This window comes from Miniopterus schreibersii (assembly GCF_964146895.1).
Source record: "Miniopterus schreibersii genome assembly, chromosome: 11".
Classification (NCBI taxonomy): domain Eukaryota; kingdom Metazoa; phylum Chordata; class Mammalia; order Chiroptera; family Miniopteridae; genus Miniopterus; species Miniopterus schreibersii.
Genome location: NC_138111.1, coordinates 47,020,582 through 47,041,411, shown reverse-complemented (window position 1 = coordinate 47,041,411; position 20,830 = coordinate 47,020,582). Strand labels below are relative to the sequence as shown.

Below are 20,830 nucleotides of genomic sequence, written 5' to 3'. Positions count from 1 at the left end.
TTGATTTCTACTTCTGATGGGCCTGTCATGGATGATAAAATACCAAATAATACCATTTGAAGTCCAGTAGTTCTTTCAGAAGGAAAAGGAAGACTTTGCTTAGTCCATGGAGTCTATGAATTCTACTTTTCTTTTAAAAAAGCCATCTTGCGAATGAAAAATCTATTTACTTTTTAAGTTCTTTATTCTTGTCAGAGAGTCTAGGTGTGAGGAGGCAGACTTTTTTCCCCCCCTCAATTCTGCCGTATATTCAAAGGGTGTTGAAATATACATTCCAGATTTCATATGAATGCAGCATTGTAACGATTTAAGCGTTTTGAAGAATCTTACCCTTAACTGCAGTACCATCAACTTACCTGTCTGGGTTAGAAGCAGGAAAAGGTCAGAATTCCCTTCACTGCCTCTCAGCCAGGGCACAAAGGGGAGGCAGGGAAGCCTGTTCTCAGTGGAACCGTCTTTGCGAGGCTGCCAGATGTGGAGAGAACATGGCTTGAGCACACCGCCCAGATGTTGGCGGCAGTCAAGGCACTGCCAGGGAAACGCTGCATTCGAGCATCTCAGCACGCCTTCCCAGCTGAGACCAGGAACCTCTGTCTCTAGATATTTTCCATGAGTCCGTCTGTCTGTCCGCCAGGCTCAGACGCCAGTGTACGGCCAAGCTGTATCTGGAACGTGAGCCACCGAGTCAGTTCAGAGAATACGGTTGGCAGCAGGAAAGCATCAGTTGTTGGTGGACAAGGTCATTCAGAACAAGCATGGGTCATGTAACGAAAGGGACATTGCCTTTTCACCCACGACCTACAAAAGGAAAGCAGAGACCTAAATATATAGGAAGGTACCATTTAGCTGAGGTTAGACGGATCACTTCTAATGGTAATGGAATAAATTGGGCAAAATTAGAAAAGGAGAGAGGAAATTAGTAGAACTAGAAGTTTTACAAGTCTCTAAGATCTGTGGAGGAAGGGAAGGGAATACTCACTTACAAAAGATACTTTTAAAAGAAACTTCTACTAAGCCTCGCACATCTCTGTGGGCAGCAGTAACTGGGTATGTGTTAGGGAGACTGATAGATGAGTTACGCATTGAACAAAAGGGAACTATGTCCACTAGCCTAGGTTGGGGGGAACGTTTGGTTTGTTTTTTCTTTAAAGAGTTATTCTAGGACTGCCCCCCCACACCTGTGTATTTTTTGTTCTTAATTACAAAAGCAACACATGTTTATTGGGGAAAGTTTGTAACATAAAAAATAAGCTTGTTAATAATTGTACATAAGTTGTGGCTACACAGGTATTCGTTATATTACACAAATTTGTTATATGTTTAAAAGTTTTTATTAGTTGAAAAGTCAAAAAAAAAAGCACTTTAAAAATTGCTCTCAATTCCACCATTTTTTATTTTTTATTCTATATATTTAAAATAAAAAGTAGAAGATTTCCTATAGCTACTCCAATTTTACCCTCAAGAAAGATCTACCATATGCAGCTCCGTGCATATCCTTCCAGACTTTTTATATGTATAGACAGTTCTTTAGATGATAAAATATATAGCAGGTGTCTACAGATATAGATAGGTACATTTCCATACAGTTTCCTGTTTTAACATTTAACTATATAAAAATAGACTTTTTTGCAAGATAGTGTATTAAGTTTTATCTCCTTTGTAACAACTGATGATATTCTGCCCTACAGACGCCACAAAAGTATGGACTTCTTCCTTATTAGTGGAGGTTAAGTTATTTCCCGTGCTTTGCTCTTACAAATAATACCGTAATGAGCAGTACTGAGCCTCTCTTTTCACGTCTTTGTTGCTATTTCTGAATGTCAGACACCTGGAAGTGTGATTGCAGGGCCGTAGGGTAGGCACATTTACCATTTTGATAGAGACTGCCAATTACAGATTTTTTTGAAATGTTGTGAAAAGCTTTTACTTACAGCATAGCCCCTATGTGCTGTAACCTCTAGAATTAGACAAAATGACTGTAATAAATATAGTATTGTCAAAAGATGATGTATAAGAAAATCAGAGAAATTGCTAATATGTGTTCATATTTTTACTTATTTCTAGTGAAGCAAATTTAAAAGTTTAGCATCTCAGAGAAGTAAGCTTTATTTCTAGTATAAAAAGGGTATACAGGAGCATGTAACTAATAGCATCATATGATTTGCTAGTCACCCCCTCTCTTTGTGCCTGCAAAATACACACACACACACACACACACACACACACACACCAGACACCTTTGGTTGATTTGTCAGTTTCCATCAGAATTTTTTTCACCAAAAAAGTCTTTCTTTCAGTCTCTGCACCCCCTACTTACATACCTCTCCCCCTCCTCCGGAAAAATTTTTAAACAAAAACAAAATTCTAGTGTTTGTACTTGCATGTTTTAGAAAAAGAGATTTAAAAATTGATGATCAGATGTTACAACAATAAAGGCCTCATTTTTATTTCATAAAATGACCTTAATATGTTTTGCCCTAAAGCATACATGGATGGTAGGTGATTGATGGGCTGTGAAAAACAAAAACAAACTCATAAGAAGTTAGCATAGAAATAGCAGAATCAGCAGCAGAAATGTCTGCACAGCAACTGGGTGGGCTTTGAAAGCTCTTACATGCCTTTTGATCCATTAGTACTTTTAATTGGATCAATGCTAACAAGGTCCATTTTGATGTATACTTTCTTATATTCATATTTTATTTTGTACTGTAAGAAACTTAGGTATATAACCTGGGTTAAGAACACCCTATGTACACTTTATATTTTACATTTCCAAAAACCTGATTCATAGAATTTAAATGGTAAATTTCTGATAGAAACATGGTTTATTCCAATTCTGCACTTTGAGAAGTCCTACATAAAACTGAGTTTTAATTATGCCACCATTACTTATCTGAAAAATCACTCTTGGTGTATCTTTCCCTTAATGATGATCCTAGTTAGATCAAGTCAAATTGTCATTATGTTTTTACCAAGAAGCAATAATACCTTAAAAATCAACATTCTCTTTTGTATTTCATTCATCATTCACTTGTGAGACAGATAGTAAACGTAGACTATTTGTATTTCATTCATTATTTTAAATAGTGCATACATTATGTAAAAGTCTGACAAATATTTTACAAACTAAGTTTCTCTCTATGATTGTTAATTCAATTAAGTGCAATTTGACAGGACTACAGTTACAAATTTGATGAACAAAGTTGTTTCTTCCTGTTCCATGTCTACAAACTGTTCAGCCTTCATCACACTCTGTTGGGAAGGAAACTGTAGAGAGAGTCTTCCTGAGTCCTTACACCTATATAGTAACAGAAAAAAATCACCTAAAGATGTTCCACCAGCATTACTGACCTCAGCAACTCTATTTAGCAAAATAGTTGTGATAAAGTACCTGTTGACATTTACTGAGGATATAAAGTAAGTATTTGGCAAACATTTCTTTCTAGATTAAAAAAGTCATTGGACCCATACTGTTGATTAGATAACCAACTTAGTAATATAATATAACAACATTTTAAAAGCAAAAACATTGTAAGTTAGGGATTTAAGAAAAATCTTCTGCAAAATAACACTAGAGTGTTTAACACTTTGCATACCTCGAGTTCATGTTTTCATGGAAGCTCACAATAATTTGCTGAGAAGTAACTGGAAAATACAGGTGTGTGTATAAGTGCCCTTTACCTCTCCCCTGCCCCCAAGAGACCTTCTGAAATGAAGCTATTACATTATTGACACGTTTTCTGAAGCTCAGGATGGTTTGTGATCTCTGGATTACTGTGTAGATAGCCCAGCCTCTCGGGCCCATATTTTTGTGCACATTACCATCCCCCAGCGTGTTAAATTATTCACAAGCAAGCCTGGCATAGTGAGAAGTGCTCTAAATGAGAACGGACAGGTCTGGCATCAGATCCCCATGGAACCATAGTTTTTCTGATAATGATGATCTTCCTTGGTCAAGTCCTTTTATCCCTCTGAGCTTCATTTTTCTAATTAGTAAAATGATGGGGAGAGGAGGGGAAAATAGATGAACCCACAGGTCAGAGGGTGACTCATGTGAGAAGTATCGTTGTCCTTTCCCCTACCCAGTGCTTGTTAGGTAGCCCATTGCCTTGTGGACACAAGCATGCAGTCTATCACTCTCCACCTTCTTTGATTTTAATTAACACAAAAGGAACATTTTGTTCCTTTCTAACAGAAGTCACAGTCTAGTTAGCCAGATGTGGCTGGCAAAGGTCTTGTCTTTGAGGCCCATGGGGTTTCACCAAAATTCTGAGTCAACAGTGAAAACTAAGGAAACGGCATAGAACAGTCTAGGTTTTCATTTGCTTTTAAAAATCTGAAAAGTCTCTGCCTCTTGGCACTGCAGTACCACTTGGGAAATACCTGCTGGAGCTGAATAGTTTCACCTTCCTGGAAGGTCTCCGCAGTCTCCATCACCCCTAAGGATGACCCTGACCTTGAGACTGAATGTGGTGGCCATTTCATCGCATGCTTATTGTTACTTTTATATAATAAACATTTTTTTCTCTCTCTAGAGCCCTCACTGAAAATAGGGCAATGAAAGACAGCCCTAGAAGGCTGCCTATTGGAAGGAAATGGGGATGCATGCATTTCTTTGTGAAAGTGTTGACTATGCAATACCTGGACGTCTTCAGTGATGCACCTTGCCAACCTGGCCCTGTCAGCCACTGGAAACTTTGCCCCCTGCTTTAGAAGATTGTAGTTGCCATTCTAGAAATAGTACAGTAGAAAGATGCCAAGCTACTTAAGACTTTGTTATGTACTAGCCGGGCTAACATACACAAGTCATTTAACTTTTCTGGGCTTCACAGTCCTCTTAACTTCATAAAATAAAAAGGCTGAACTAAGTAAGCTCTAAGGTACCTCTTTGCTTAAAATGCTATGATTTTAAAGTTTCACTGCTTGTAAGGAAGCCACCGTCACATTATTCTCACGAATATGCACCCTATTAGAAGTAGCTGTCGTGTTTTTCCCCCAACCTCGGGCAGATTTCCATGACTACATCTGTCATTTTTCATGTTAACAGTGGATATTGTGGATATCAGAGCTTCACAATGAAAACTCTGCTCAGATTCAACAAGTGCCTTTAAAACGCATTTATGCTGTGCATTGTAGCTTCAAACTGATGAAGTCATGACCCTGGCAAGTCCTCATCAATTGTGAGCTCCTCTGCAAGCCCTTCGCCGCTAATGACAGCTAAAGGGCTAGAGCAGATTCAAGCGCAGCACCAGAAGAAAGCCGATCCCATTCTCATAAACGCTGATGTGATTTTTGAATGAAAGTTAAATAAATGGAGTTATAGGTCCTTGTCTAGAATTCCCCTAGGACTAAGCCATTTCTGGGAACCTGAAAAATATCAATGCCTTCCTTCCACACTTAGAGATTCTGACTTAATTGGTCTGGAAAGAAGGAATTTTAAAACACCTCAAATGATGCTAATGTGAAAACACTGGCCTAGTAAAAACTTTAGTTTGTAGACTGAACAGCGGCCAGGTTGCCAGACAAAAGATTGACAAGGTACCACAGTGAGGTCAACTTCACAGTTTTCTTAGCGTGTCTAGTTTTTCATTCAGAATCTAGCATGCTTGATTTTATCATATAAAATTTTTTCAACATTGGACAATGGAGAAGTTTGGGGGCGGGGGTAATGTAACAGCATATTGCAAAAAGTAGATCTTTAGTGATTATTTTCTGATATGAGCTGAAGAGTTTCTTGTTAGAGGACTTTCATCTCAGGTTTATTCTTTAGCGTAATTTTCATGTTGATACATATGCATAAAAATACATGCTTTCATTAGCTAAAGAAAATGGTGGTAAACTTAAATAATCCAAAAAGCAGAAAGTTAAACTGCATAATAGTTTTCAACTTTGTAAAAAGTAAACGTTCACCGCCCCTCAAGGAAACGGTGCTGTAACGTTTAGAAAACCCTTAGTATGTGAGCTGCAGCCCAGAGTCCCCTCCCCTTGTTCCACATGTCCCCAGATCCGGTTTCACGGGGTAGGAATGAGAGTGACAGAGGAGGAAGTGACTCCAGGACTCGTGTAGCTCTGCCCTTGTACTTTACAGATCAGAAGATCGAGGTGCTTCACCACAAGCACAGTGTCACTGCTAGTAGGTGGCAGGACCAGAACTGGAGCTCATGCCCAGTAGTCTAGCCTAGGATTCCTCCTGTACCGCTGGATTCCCAAAGCCCTTCCTCTGCTGTGAAACATCCGATCTGCCAGTTTTACTTGTTCTAGAGCTTCAGCCTAAGCGATGCGTACCCGCGAGCCTTGTGGATAAATGGTTTTGAGCGCTGTGGCCTCTGAGCGTGGCGTGCGTGACCTGGTTAGACTGTAAGCAGCGGGCGCAGGTGTGTTTGGATGTCTCTGCGAGCAGCTTCCGAAGCAGCGCTCGCAGCCGGAGTAGATGTGTTGGTCGCGGCTTTGGGTGATGATTCCGGCCTTCTACTGCTGTTATACTAACCCTTTTCCCGTCTCCAACTGGCTTTCCTTTTGCAGCTTTGAGCAGTAATTCAGTCCCCTACGCCTCCCTGATTGGCTCTGTGTCTTCCCTCTCTAGCCAAACCACCACTCAGTCCATATATGATAATAACTCTCTCCCACGATTCGCTCGAAAAGGTCTAAACATCTTTGTCTCTGTTATTTTCTCTGTTAAAGCACTGTAATGGATGTCCGCGTCATTCCACTCCCGTTTCCCTCGTGCCTCCGCCTCTCCATCCTTGCCATCGGGGGCGCCTCATCTGGATAAGATCACTTTAATTAGCAGATCGCTGTCACCCACCCGCTCCCTCCACACAATGTAAATTATAAATTAGTTCAATTCTATCGTCTATATGGAAAAGTTCCAGAAACGGGCTCCAGCATTTGGGCCCAAATGCATAATTATATCAGCAGCTGATAGTCTCTACTTCCAAACCTACTCGTTTTTATTGTCTTCTATTAAGATTTTAGCTAACTGGAAGCAGACTTTCAGAGCCCAAACATGCTAAAACACCAAAATTCACAGCACTGTGCTAAAATAATGATCTAGAAGAGTCAAAATAGCTTTTTCTTTAACTTAACAGAACCATCGATAATTTGGTGTTTGAGATAAAGGAACTTGCTGGGCGACTTTCAATAATGGCATAATTTCTAAAATGCCCATAAAGAAACCACTTTGTCATGTTGAGTTAACAGTCACCATTCCACAGGCTTACACCCTCCAGCGAGTCCCAGGGACAGCGGAATGTCAACATGACTTCCAGTTTGAGCCCCCCTCTCATTCTCTGTGTGCTTCTGAGGCTTCCCCGGGGGGCATGCTAGTTCAAGTTTTCCTAGCCAGTTGGAATTTGTATCTATAAGACATGAGTCCGCAGTACTCTCTCGTGTTAATCTTAAAATATTAATCTGAAAGAAATGAAATGCAAATCATGAAAAGTGAGAAAACATTAAAAAGACACAGGAATCACCCAAATTAGCAGTGGATTCTTTTGAACGGAATCCATGAAACTGATAGACCCTCAGCTGGCTGGCTGGACTAGGATGCGCCTGCCGCTCGCTCCCCTTGCCACTGCTTCCTTTCTTTTTCCACCTTCCCCCCCTTGCTCTTTCACCATCTGCTCACTGTCCTGGGTTCGTCTCCCATTAGTGGACAAAGATGTTTACACCTGGAGTAGATTGTAGATTGTAGATTATTCAGCTGGGGGCTGAATGACGGGAGGTGGGTGAAGTACCACAAAGCCTCAGAGTGGCCGGTTATAAATGTCCAGGGGAAGGTTGCAACCTCAACCTCTACAATCTGCTACTAGTGGAAGCATTTTTGAAACTTAGCTTGATGTCTGATTTTGTCATCGGTGGTTATCTATGAGCTGTGCTGCATGCCATTCTTTGCGTCCATGTTTGCATGTGAATGTCAGTCACCTGCAGATTTGTGAAATATGAAAGCGGTCTGAATCGAGTCACGTTGTATAGTGAATCCTGTTAGAATTTGCTGCATTTTTATTAATCCTTTTAAAAAGTGTATCAGACTATACATTTCATTTTTTTTAAAAAAACAAATTCGTTCTGTTTTGTTTTATTTACACCATCATTTCCTTTGCAGGTTCAGATGATTCCGGTTACCCTGGTAACCTTCATTCGTCAAGTTAGTTTTCCTTGATTATGCATAAGTCACTTTATGTTTCCTATCAAGCTACTACTCTTTCCCTTTTAGGCCCTTCTCAGTGTCTGTTTTCTTAGTTCACTTTACACCATTTAATTCCACACAATTTCCATTTCACACAGTGCAGGAGAAGGAGTTTGAAATGACATAATAGTCATTACTCAAAGCAGAAGTTGACATCAAGCCTGACTGTCAGTTTTCTCCACGAGCTAACCGCATTGATTCCTAGCACAATAACGCTTTCTTTTACACCAGGAGTGTTAGTTTGGGGACTGTGCTGGGTGACTTTTCCACTTGGCTACAAAATTTATTCTTCCAGAGCATGTCCTGCTTTGAGTAACCAAACTATCTGCCTGCTTCTCCACATAAAACATCTTTACTACTCACATATTTTCAGGCCATTTCTAACTATAGTATTTTTTATATTTTGGAATAGTTAGCATCACTTTTATTTGTTTTCAAATGTGTTTTCTTTCTTTCTTTTTAATAGGTATGGCTAGTCATCCTCCAATACCTATCCTGGAACTTGCAGATCATATCGAAAGGTTGAAAGCCAACGACAACTTGAAGTTTTCCCAGGAATATGAGGTAAGGCGTGCTTTGATACTTGGCAGTAATTTCTTCTTTTTGACCATATTCTTGAAAATTAATTTTATCAGTGTGAATAAAACTTTATTCAGTATTAACTTTTAAATGTGAATCAGAAGCTGACCTAAAAGTTTATAATAAATAGCCAACTTAGAAGTGTCCATACGATCAATACAGGGGTTGTACTTTGAAAAGGTGTTAAATATTTTACATTTGTTCATTGTTACTTAATGAGGTTGATTCATGTTTTCTGGTTTTACAACCATAGAATGTGCTGAATTAATAAGCTTCCCAGTGTACCCCATGGATGCCAACTACACTGATATGTGGTGAGCATCCTCACTGAGAAAGAGAGATTGCAGGGAATAAGTAGATTCCTCCAAACTCTTAGTTTTGCATGGCCTGAAAACTCTAATGATTGAGTACCTCTACATGATTTTTTCCTTCCATCTAAAATAGTACTAGTCTGATATTAAAGTAGTCACATGTTCCCTGAAAGTTACCTGTTTTGAAGCAATGGCAAACTGAATGGTATTAGGGAATTTCAGAGTCTGTAAAAGTGCTGTGTGAATTCTTGATGAAAGTGAATGAAAAGCCTTTGTATATATGTGTGTTTGGATGTCCTGGCATTTGTCAAGCAGGAAGTTGTAAAACTGGATATTTCTGGTATTCCCCAGGAACAGGGATCCATATTAAAACCAACTTACGAATTATTGATAACTGAACCATTATTCTTTTAGGCCTTGTTTAACTTAGCATAAGATTAAAATGTACAACTATAATCTTGCAGTTGTGTTAAACAACCAAAGGTGGTTGAGTGCCTGAGCAGCCCAAATTCTACCATACAGTTTCTGCTGATTACTTAGTGAGAATCTTAGAACACATTTCGGTTACCTTCTTGGTTTCTGTTATATCAGCCTTAAATGAGGCTGTTGGACTAGGTGATCTATCAATCCCTACCAGTTCTAACAATTTTCCCTATCACATGTGGTAAGAACCTCCAAGAGGAGCCCCAACCTCACGTGGCAAGAGGGTTGTTAACTATATGAAGAAGCTCCATGTAAGAGAATGAGACCTAGTGGGGTCTGTGGCAGTCTGGGTATTTGCATGAACTTTCTAAAGTCTTCAGCTCTTCCAGTTTAGATTATGTTAAATTATTGTGCTGGCTAAGCAAAACATATCTGTAGCCGCCTGCACCTCCATCCTCAAGAGCAGGATAGCCTTTTATTCAATTAGAATACTCCAACACCTTTGTCAGAGATTTGATAGAACACAAAGGGGATTTTGTGTGCGTTTTTTTGTTTCGATTTGTTCTTTTGTTGTTGTTGTTTGGAGTGTTTTGTTTTGGGGTTGTTGGGTGCTTAGTTGTTCTTTGGTTGTGTTTGTTTGTTTTTGCTTATTGGTTAAATTATATTTTCCTTTCTTCTGTTCCAAGCATTCAGGAGAACATTTTCCATTTTATGAAACTCACCTTGGATTGTGAAATGTCTTATTTTATCAAATGGTCTGCTTCTTATTTTTCCCCAGTTCTTCTTCTTGGCCATAATGGCTCTTTTTAACCGAATGCAGTATTCTTCAAAACAGTTTCTGTAGATTCTGATTTGGGAATTCAGGCTGCAAATTGAGTTTTAAGGGAGGGGAAAAAAGGCATATGAGGAATGCCACCTGGAGCAATGTGAAAATCTTAGTGAAGTGTCAGTTTTCACCGAACAGACGTCTTTCACCTCTCCAACCTGCTCTTTGTCATGATCAGGATTCTTATTGGTGCTTTGCTATGTGATATTTTCTTCATATTCCCACTTTAATACTTTACTTATGATTATGAATGACATAATGGGTCACAAATTAAAATTTGATGGCTTAACCTCTTAACAAGCCATTAATTCACTCTCTACCAATATAACTTTAAACTACGGACAATATTTGCATCACTCAAGCAATCTCAGTGGTATGCACTGACTGCAATAACTGGCCTTTAAATATGGAAATTTTCCAGAAATGCTACATGTAAACATACTGTAATGATACTTATTTAGCCATTTTAGCCATTAGATCAGAAGTGCTCCTTGAAAGTAGTTATGAGAACTGCATGCTGGCAGTGCTCCAGTTAAGAACTCCCCCAGTAGCCATTGCCATGATCGCCCACACTTACTCTTTACCATTTATCGTGACCATGATCTGTGATTAAGGCTCCCTGGGCATGAATTGAGTTTACTGTGCCTTAACAGCCATGGAGATATTTAAGTGTTGTATTCATCTGTGATAATAGGATAAAGGCCTCTACATAATATTTTAGGACACAGAGAAACACTTTGAAAAAAATTTACATATTATTATCCAAATAAGTATGAATACATTTACTGATTTTCAAGGAAGAAAACGAAAGAAAGACAAGTCACATTACTTCCAAGCATTTCATTACTTTGTCATAATCACTGTGGATTGATGTTGATTCTGACCGCTCAAGATGCATGAAGCTAAATGTGTTATCCTAAGACTGAAACAAAGGTTAAAGGCATGAAAGCTGTTGGCACTAAGCTGAGGTCTGAATAGAAGGAAGTAGGTTGGAATTGTAGCACAGTGTTATTAGGTCATGTGAGAGGCTTCTTTACTGTCAGGAAAATGGCCCAGGCATTGGATTCAATGGCAGCTGGAAGAAGGGGCCTGGGAAATTAGTATAACTGCATCTTGAGGGTCTTTACAAATACTGTAGGTTTGCATTTTGTGATACGAGACCGAAAGTCCTACTAGAATTTAGCCAGAATCTGAGGATGACATCTAGAGTGCAGAGAATAAAGTCCTCCTTAAAGTTGGTATTTCTGTCAAAGTCAGTGCTTTAGGTGGTCCATTTTCATTCTGATTCAGAATAGTATGTGTAGGTCTTGCCAAACAAAGTCTTGGCTAATGCCCATGGCACATCTGGAAGACTCGTTAAAACTCAGATTTCTGTTCTCAGTACCAGAAATGCTTGTTCAGTAGGTCAGCTGTGGTAACCAGGAACATCCATTTTATTTATGTTTCCCCAGTTTTATTGCAACATAATTGACATGCAGCATTGTATTAGTTTAGGGTATATAACATAATGATTGGCCATATGAATATATTTGAAAATAATAAGTTTGATTAACATCTATCACCTCACATAGTTACAGTTTTTTTTTCTTGTGATGAGAACTTTTAAGATCTCCCTTAGCAATTTTCAAATATACAGTACAATATTGTTAACTATATTTATCATAGTGTACATTACACCCCAGGACTTATTTATCTTACAACTGGAATTTTGTACCTTTTGGCCACCTTTACCCATTTCCTTCACTCCTCACCCCCAGCTTCTGGCAAACACCAATCTGCTTTCTGTTTCTATGTGTCCCATTTTTTGGTATTTCTTTTCCGTTTTTTTATAAATTGCACATATATGAGTGAGATCATACAGTATTTGTCTTCCCTCTCTGGCTTATTTCATTTAGCATAATGCCCTCAGGTCCATTCATGTGTTTTTAAATGGCAGAATTAGGACTGAATAATTTCATTGTATATATACCATACTTGGTTTTTTCGTTTTGTTTTTATACAACTTCCTTTGAAATATGTTTAAATTTAAAATTTTAAACTTTGACTTACATTTTTAATTATTAAAGATTCTTTCACTTTCTTTTTTATAGAAAATTTTTTAAATTTATCTTTATTGTTGAAAGTAATACAGGTGCCCTCCTTTTTCCCCCCATCTATCACCTCCACCCCGCATCCGCCCCACCCCCAGGCCTTCTCCAGACTTTTGTCTGTGTCCACGAGTTACTCATATATGCCTATAAGTTATCTATCATCCATCAATAGACATTAGGTTGTTTCCATAGCTTGACTATTATAAATAATGCTGTAGTAAACCTGGGGGTACAGTATCTCTTCAATATAGTAATGTTGTTTCCTTTGGTTATAAACTCAAAAGTGGGATTACTAGATCATGTGGTAGCTCTATTTTTAATTTTTAGAGGAACCTCCATAATGTTTTCCATAGGGGCAGCACCAATTTATGTTCCCACCAACAGTGCTCTAAGGTTCCCTTTTCTCCACTTCTTGCCGATACTTATTTCTTGTCTTTTGGGTGACACCCGTTCTAACAGGTGCACTATCTCATTGTGCTTTTAATTTACATTTCCCTGATGATTAGTGATGTTGAGCATCTTTTCATGTACTGTTGGTCATTTGTGTGTCTTTTTTGGAAAAAATGTCTGCTCAGTTCCTTTGCCCATTTTTTAAATCAAATTGTTTGGTTATTTGCTGTTGAGTTGTATGAGTTCTTTATATATTTTGGTCAGTAACTCCTCATGAGATACACAGTTTGGAATTCCCTGGGAATATCCATTTTGAAACAGCACTTCAGGCGACTTTGATGTAGGTGCTCTGAAGACTTCAATTTGAGAACCGTCATTGGTTTAGGATAATGCATTACAGAATATCACCCTCCAATCTTCATTTCACCATTTCCTGAGATGGCAGGTAAACTAATATGAGATTCATTTGACAGGCATCACAGTTAGTATTGTCATTAATATTATATATATAAATCCTCTTTATATTAGATTGGTAGTAACTATAGTCCATAGTTTGCATAAGGAAAGACAAAAGGGAGTTTGTTTTAATTATAAATTACCATGATTGCCCAGCTGGGCGTGGCTCAGCGGTTGAGCATTGACCTAGGACCCAGGAAATCTCGATTTGATTCCCGGTCAGGGCACATGCCCAGGTTGTGGGCTCCATCCCCAGTCAGGGGCGTGCAGGAGGCAGCTGATCAATGATGATTCTCTTATCATTGATATTTCTATCTCTCTCCTCTCTGAAATCAATAAAGATATATTTTTTTAAATGTTACTATGATAAATTTATTCACAATGATGTATTTATTATTGAGCCCAAGGCTAACAGTATAAGTGTTTCTTAAGATCTGTTATCTGGGACTAGATACTTTCAGTCTCTAGAACTCTCACCTTTGTGTTTCTCGGGGCTAGCTTCATTCTTCCTCCTATAACAGGCCAGCTGCTTATTTCTCTCACTCACATGCATAAACTGTGGCTTTAAGTCATATTTTTATTTACATAGAGGTCCCCCTCAAAAAAGAGACAGAATTTCTCTTGCTAGTCAAATTCTAAATGCCAGAGAACAAACTCTGAACTCCAACATACTCGTTTGTTGTGGAGACACACAGTAGGACGTCACTGCTAACAGCTCGCCCATCTAGATCTGGCTCCTTCCTTGGGTTGGAGAGAGGCAATTACTATGGAAAGGGGCTTCTGAACTGAAAGAACAAACCAATGATGATCCACCATACTACTACCGAAAAGCAGTATGCTAAGTGCTGGGAGGAATATAGAAGTTATAGGAAACATGTACTTCCAGGATGTCTAGTAGGCATTAAAAAATAAGAACAAGGAGCTAGTCCGAAATCCTCAGGGAGTGCTGCTGGGATTTAGTAAAGGTCAGAGTGTGATGATGAACCGGGGGAGACAAGGAAGAGAAGGGGCGAGGAGCATTTTGTCAAGGGAAGGATCAAAGGCATGCAGAAAAGAGTGCTCCCATTCAAAGTGTGAACTACAGACCAGCATCGGGCACCTCCTGGAGGCTGTTGGAAATGCAGAAGTTGGGGCTGGGGCACTATCCCAAGCCTACTGCGTGTGTGTCTGCATTTTAGCAAGATGCCCTGATGGTAGCTTTCATTAATAAAGCGTATGTGGAGGTGGGGCAGGTGCTAAGTAGGCTTGCAATGCTGGAACGAATTATTGATGGTGGGCAGTTGGATGAAATGAATTTGGACAGTGAGGGTCAAGAATTTTAACGAGCTTTTCAGTGCCAGGCTCACCAGTGTGGGGGAGGGGGAGGGGGAGGGATAATGTTAGAGAGAACATGGGATTTGGACCCAGACAGACTTATATTTTCACTTGAACACATTGTATGGTGTAGCCTTGCACAGTTATGTATTCCTATGAGAGTTTCTCATCTGTAAAGTGTGTTGCCATGAGAATTAAGGAATGTGGAATATTATTTATATAAATCATATATGTAAATATATACAAGTCACATGTGACTTGTATATATTTACATATATGATTTATCCGTGTGTGTGTGTGATTCACATATGTATAAGGAGCTCAATAAATGGTAGCTAGAAATTTAGACTATTTTTATATAGGAGCCCAAGAAAGATTTTTGTAGAGAGGTAATTATATTCAGTTATTAATAAAGTACCCCGTAGTCTTAATAAACTAATAAAGTATTTATTAAGCTCCTACAATGCCTACCCTCAGGTAATTTACTCTTCCATCAAACAAACAGCTATTTCAATGAAAAATTATAATACGATCCATCCTATGATAAAAGTGTTTTCAGAGAATGAGAAAATGAGAATACAGGTCATACATACAAGGTGGTTTCTTAGGAAGTTAATCTGTCATCGATGTATATGATGGAAAGAAAGAGAGAAACGGGGCCGAGGAAGAAGAATTGGAATTATAAAGCAGTTCTTAGTTTAGGAACACATGTGTTCAGGTTACCTAAGCATACAAATAGCACTGAATGAGATGGAAGCAGCCTTCTCTCTCAGTTATGCAGGTAAGTTCCTTATTTTCTAGAAATAGTGTTAATTCACTGTTGACTGATGTATTCACTCCATCCCCATTGGTCAAGACCCTGACACAAAGGTAGCCTGGTAACTCTACAGAGTTAGAGATGTGAAAGTAGCTCCCAATTTGGTTTCCAAGGTAGTTTCCCATGGAAATAATCTCCTAGATCATGTGCTCTCCTTCAGGAACATTATGGATTTTATACATTTGTGGTCTAGGTGGAGAAAATGACTCCCCCTTCAAACATAGTTCCAAGAGCAAATTTTCTTCCAGATCCTTAGTGGTTGACTTACAAATTACCCTGTGGACACGGTCCATCCTGCCACGGCAGTTACACAGACATGACTAGTCAGAAATCTGGCTTCAGATTTGTCATGAGCTCTTTCAGTCTTATTATCTTAAACATATATAGTAAAACTCTTGTGCAGAGCAGTCTCTTCTGGAGTGATCAGAGAGGGGCAGGAAACTGTGGTTCACAGAAGGCCACCAAAAGGACACTGCACTTACTTTGTTCCCATCACAAAGCCCAGCCCCAACATCTTTGCTGCCATCTCGAGTTGTGTGATCTCTGATCTCAGCGCTCACATGTCCGCCACCATTTAGCATCCAAATGTGCTGACAGCTCACTTCTCATACCTGCACAGGTGATAACAAGCCACTTATCTGAAACGTTTCAGATATCAGTGTCCTGTTCTTCTCTTTTACTAACAGCATCTATGTGGCACCTTTGTCTATTAATCTAAGGTCTTCACTACACTCTGGTGACATAGGTAAATAAAAAAGATATTTCCTTGACAAATAATGAAATATATTGAGACAGTGCCAAGACATACAGAGACATTTGCAAACATTGCTTAGATCATATTTTTAAATGTTTAGAGCTGGAATAGACCTCAGAGGTCATGTAGCTGAACCCTCTCATCTTAGAGGTAAGGAACAAGAGGTTGAGGAAAGAGTGACTTTCTCAAAGTGACATACCTAGTATATGGCTGAACCGGGTCACAAATGTATGCCTTTGTGTTGTTAGAAGACCTCTGTACCCTAACTCATGTGCTCTAGAGACCTAAATATTTTACTGTTTGAGTCTAACTATGCCCTGATTATAGAGTCCAGAAACCTAAGTCTCCAACCAGAACAATATTTATATCAGAAGTTTCTGTGGAAATGCCATACTTATCAATTTACATTGCGTGACTATCCCTGGGAACACCCAGTGGTTTTCCTATGACATCCTAAGAATGCATTTCTTTCCTCCATAGACATTTTTGATTCCCAATGGTAAACATTGTATTTTTCCATAGGAGGCAAAAATTTGTCATCAAAGCAATGACCACAAAGAAAACAGTTCTGTTTTCCCTAGGAAAAGGCTCTTGGTATGTTTGACCATGTGCACCAAAGTACATTTGTACGCACATGGCCTTGGTTGCTAAATGTTTTGTAAACCCACGAGCATTCATAATGTGAAACCACTTGTCATATCTGCTTTCAATTAGTTTATAATTTATACGTAAACTCATGAGGGTGAATATTTATTAGGGCACTACACAGACACAGACAAGAAACCACACACACACACACACACACACACACACACACACACCCCCCACACACACACACCCCACACACACCCCAGCCCTGACTTTTTTTTTTTTTTGCCAGATTTGAATGTGCTGGTTTTTTCTTGGAAGTGGTTCCTGCAGCTTCCTGAAGTAAGCTAGTGGAGGAAAACAGAGATCTATTTTCATCCATTATGCAGAGTTGAAGACTGCACTAGATCAGGGAAAAGCCTCTATTTTTAAATATTTTTGACGCCTGAGCCACAAAAGATTTTTAACTTTTTGTAAAATTTTGAACAAATTATGGTGTCCTTTATAATAGAATAAGAAAAATGAGCGATTTTGTGAAATAAAAAGTAGTAACCTTTCTATACCTGAGCTGTATAAGCCAAATTGACGCCCTTCAGGGTGTGCTGAATGGATACATTTACTATTCCAAAGTGGAATCTCATGATGCTCTAGGATCAGGGGTGAGGGTAGGGGAGTCGTTACCCACTTCCTGAGGAACATAGCTTCAGATTGGGTCCAAACCCATCCGCCTGCCGCTCAGGGACATCTGCCCACTGAGCTAACAATGGCACAGTGTCTAAGTACATAGACCTGGACTTAGGCTTGCCTAAGTTTGGCCCCTGGCTCAAGCTGTGTGACCTTAAACAAATCACTGAACCTCTCTGTATTTTAGTTTCTTCATCTCTACAAAGAGAGTAATTATAGTTCTTACCTCATAGGTAATTTAAAATAAATGCATGTAAAATTCTTAACAGAGTCCCTGATACAAGCACTCGGTTGTCTTAGAAGCTATTATTTATTGCATCAAATAGATGCCATCAGTTTTAAGATGCACATCAATTTTATAGAGATGTTAAACTGAGGGAAATAAAAGTATATGTCTTAGAATCAGTGAAACCTCTGTGTCTTCCCATCCCTGTCATTGGTCAAATCCCTAGGACTTTGCTGAAATTACTAAAAAGAAATAGTAGTAATAATAATAATAGAAGTAAAAAGAAAACTTGCTAGTTTAAACCAATGCAATCACCACTTACTATGTTGCCCTTTCTCTTATTATAATCATTTTCTGTGTTCAAATTTAGCCTTCCCCTGATCAGGCGTCACACCTCCTGTCTGCCATTGGCCGCATGGCAGCAAGCTCAGCACTGGGCACGTAGCAGATTACTCACAAAGTGTGTCTGGATCGATTTCTAACTAAATTTACAGTTCACAGAAACTCTTTGTTGTGATCAGAATTGCTAGTACCAACAACAGGAGCGAACAGAACAAAGAAGGTCTTTCTGTAAAAAGAGCAGCTTTCCCCAGCCGACATGCCCACCTGAGTTATCAGCAGTGAAGCCTGATTTTCAGGCCCTTTTCTCTCAGAAAATAGACTGTTATTATCTTTCCACAGTAAAGAAGTGAATTCGTTTTAATGCAGACGCCTCAGATTTAACTGAAAGGCACCTACTGACTAATCTCCCAGTGTAGTGTAGTTTTTACAGTAGAGATGGGCCCGCCAATTGGCAATTTGAGAAGATGCTTGCTTTCTTTGTAACTGAGGACCCGCCTCACTCACCAAGATTGAGAGCGGGCCCCTTCCCAGCTGGGTGCCTTTCTGCATCTTGTCAACACCTAGTCAGACTCAAAGACGCAGCAGCTCACCCTAGAAGAAACAGTGCCTCCAAGACCAGGGAGTGGGTCTCTGTGTTTAGCGCATTTTTTTCTTTCTGAACTTGGGTAGTTGTTAGAGCTCAAACTGCAACCAAATTCTCAATTTCCAAAGCTGATTTTTGCTTGGACTTTTTAATGTTTGTTCTTGTATCTACTTTTCAACCTCAAACATTTTCCTTACTGGCAGTAAACTCCATATCTGTTCTACATGAGCCTTTTATTTTTTTCCATTTTTTCTTCTTGGAGTCATACTGGTACCTGGGGGAATCTCATATAAGTCTAGTTTTTTGTTCCTCCATCCTTGTTTCCATACAAGTTCACTGGAACTATTTGGCCCTTGACCATCACAGGACAGTGTCCAAATTGTCTTTCCACCTGTTCCCATGCGGAGCCCAAGGCTCTCAGGAAACAGTCTTTAAGTGTCTCTAGTTCCAAAGTAAGCTTTCACCTTCAAAGAGACGACAGCAAGAATTCAGAAAGTGGCCACTTCTTGAGTTTTATTTTTTATTTTAAAATGAAGCTGGGATTTTAGGGCCAGGGTGATGTTTGCATTTAGAGGGATGCCCAGCAGATGCCAGGGGGAGCTTTGAAGTCAAGGAAAACAAGGTTTATATTTTGACGGTGCCAATTAGTAGCTGTGCTACTTGACCCGGACCCAGTTGCTTCACCTGGAGTAGCTTTGGTTCTCATATTAAAGATGAAAATACTAGCATCTCCTCATAAGGTTGTTATGAAGATGAATATAGGTTGGGTACCTGGCCTCTTGCCTTTCTGTGCAAAGCAAGCGCACAGTAAATGCAAGTGGCCCTCAATGCTGTGAACTTTAATGCCCATGACCTACCTGTTAGTCACTTAATAACACTGAATTTTCCTCACAAGTCATTTGTCTTTTAACAGTTCCTTCCTCCTTCCAAAAAGGAGCTATACGAAAGCGATTAAGAGAAGGTTGAGGGGTGATGAAGATGGAAGGTGGTTATGATGTCTGCAGAGTTCTTTTCATATTTTGTACATAATGGAATTTCTGAAAATTACATCCACATTAAAACTCGAGAAAAAATAAAATCCTTCTCACTGATGAGTAGAACCTGTCCTCCTGTCTCCACTATGGATTTTAATGCCCGTGGATAAGTCGTTTACCCCCCTACCTGCCCCCCGATCTGTTTCCTTATTTATAAGAGGAATCATTCACATGCCTTCCTCTTTGACATTTACTAGAGAATAGAAAATTATCAAGGAATAAGCTCTGTTCTAGACGGGTCCACAGTGTCCTAGGGAAAATAGAAAAAGAGCCAGTAATAATCAGAACATGATGGGTATGGGGAGAGCTTGTTTCAGAAGGAGCAGTACTGCGGAGAACCTTCCCAGAGAACATCTGAGTTGATGAGTCACTGAAGTTTGCTAGAAATGCAAGACCTCGGGGCAAGGGAGATGCCCATAGGAAGGCGTGGAGATGAGAAGGGGCCTGGCTCACGCGGCGGATCTAAGCCTGGGTCTGTGCCTGTCACTTCAAAGTCAGGGTCCTTTTCCTGAGAGGTGAAGTGGGTAAGGTGACTACACCCTTGAAAGGTGGTGACAACATGCTAAGGACTCTGCACTAGGTTGAGCTCAAAAATACTCTCAAGTCCTGGAAGTGACTCCTGGCTTCTACTCTTAAAGTTGCAAGAGCCCCAGGGACCAAAGGAATGCATCTGTGTTGATGTCACCTGTGAGGACAGCTTTTGGGCACATTGTAGCAGTGCTGCAACAAGGGCTTGAGCAAGGAGAGCCTGCTGCTGCCCTACATGATTGGGATGATGCCTTTGCTTATTTATGTACTTCTCTTCAAATTTAATAAATGGTTTTGAAAATATTATTTGCCATGGCCTTTTTACTGTGGCTTAACAGTTTGTCATACTATTTGGAAAGTAATCGTTGGACACACCGCCATAAAGGGGAGTACAGAGGAAAGAAGAGAAAGATGCGGGCATTGAGACGTTACATGAACGTGTGGACTTAGCAATGGCTTGGGAGACATTTGGTCATCTCCAGATGCAGCAATCGGAGTATTTGGCTTTAACTAAGAAGTTCATGCATGCGGCGTAATCAGAACTGCATTATTGCTCGCTTGCTGAGTAAGATTCCTTCATGCTGGGCATTCATCAGTCATCCAGACTCCATCTCATGGAGGTCCTTGAATTCATTCATTCTCCCTCCCCTCCCTTCCCCCTCCTGCTCCCACTCTCCGTTCCCCTTCCTTTCTCTCC

The 20,830-nt window shown here is 39.6% G+C and overlaps 1 protein-coding gene across 21 annotated transcripts in view; it reads left to right on the top strand.

The window, feature by feature from the left end:
- PTPRD (protein tyrosine phosphatase receptor type D) overlaps window positions 1-20,830 on the top strand; it is a 1,875,931-nt gene that overhangs the window by 1,764,400 nt on the left and 90,701 nt on the right. For 13 of the 21 annotated variants that reach the window (XM_081152197.1, XM_081152189.1, XM_081152194.1 and 10 more), the window contains 2 exons: window positions 8,105-8,146; window positions 8,655-8,752. In XM_081152197.1, coding sequence (XP_081008323.1) covers window positions 8,105-8,146; window positions 8,655-8,752 — 140 coding nt within the window. The remainder of the gene's footprint in view (window positions 1-8,104; window positions 8,147-8,654; window positions 8,753-20,830) is intronic. The other 8 variants (XM_081152196.1, XM_081152195.1, XM_081152199.1 and 5 more) reach the window with 1 other exon arrangement.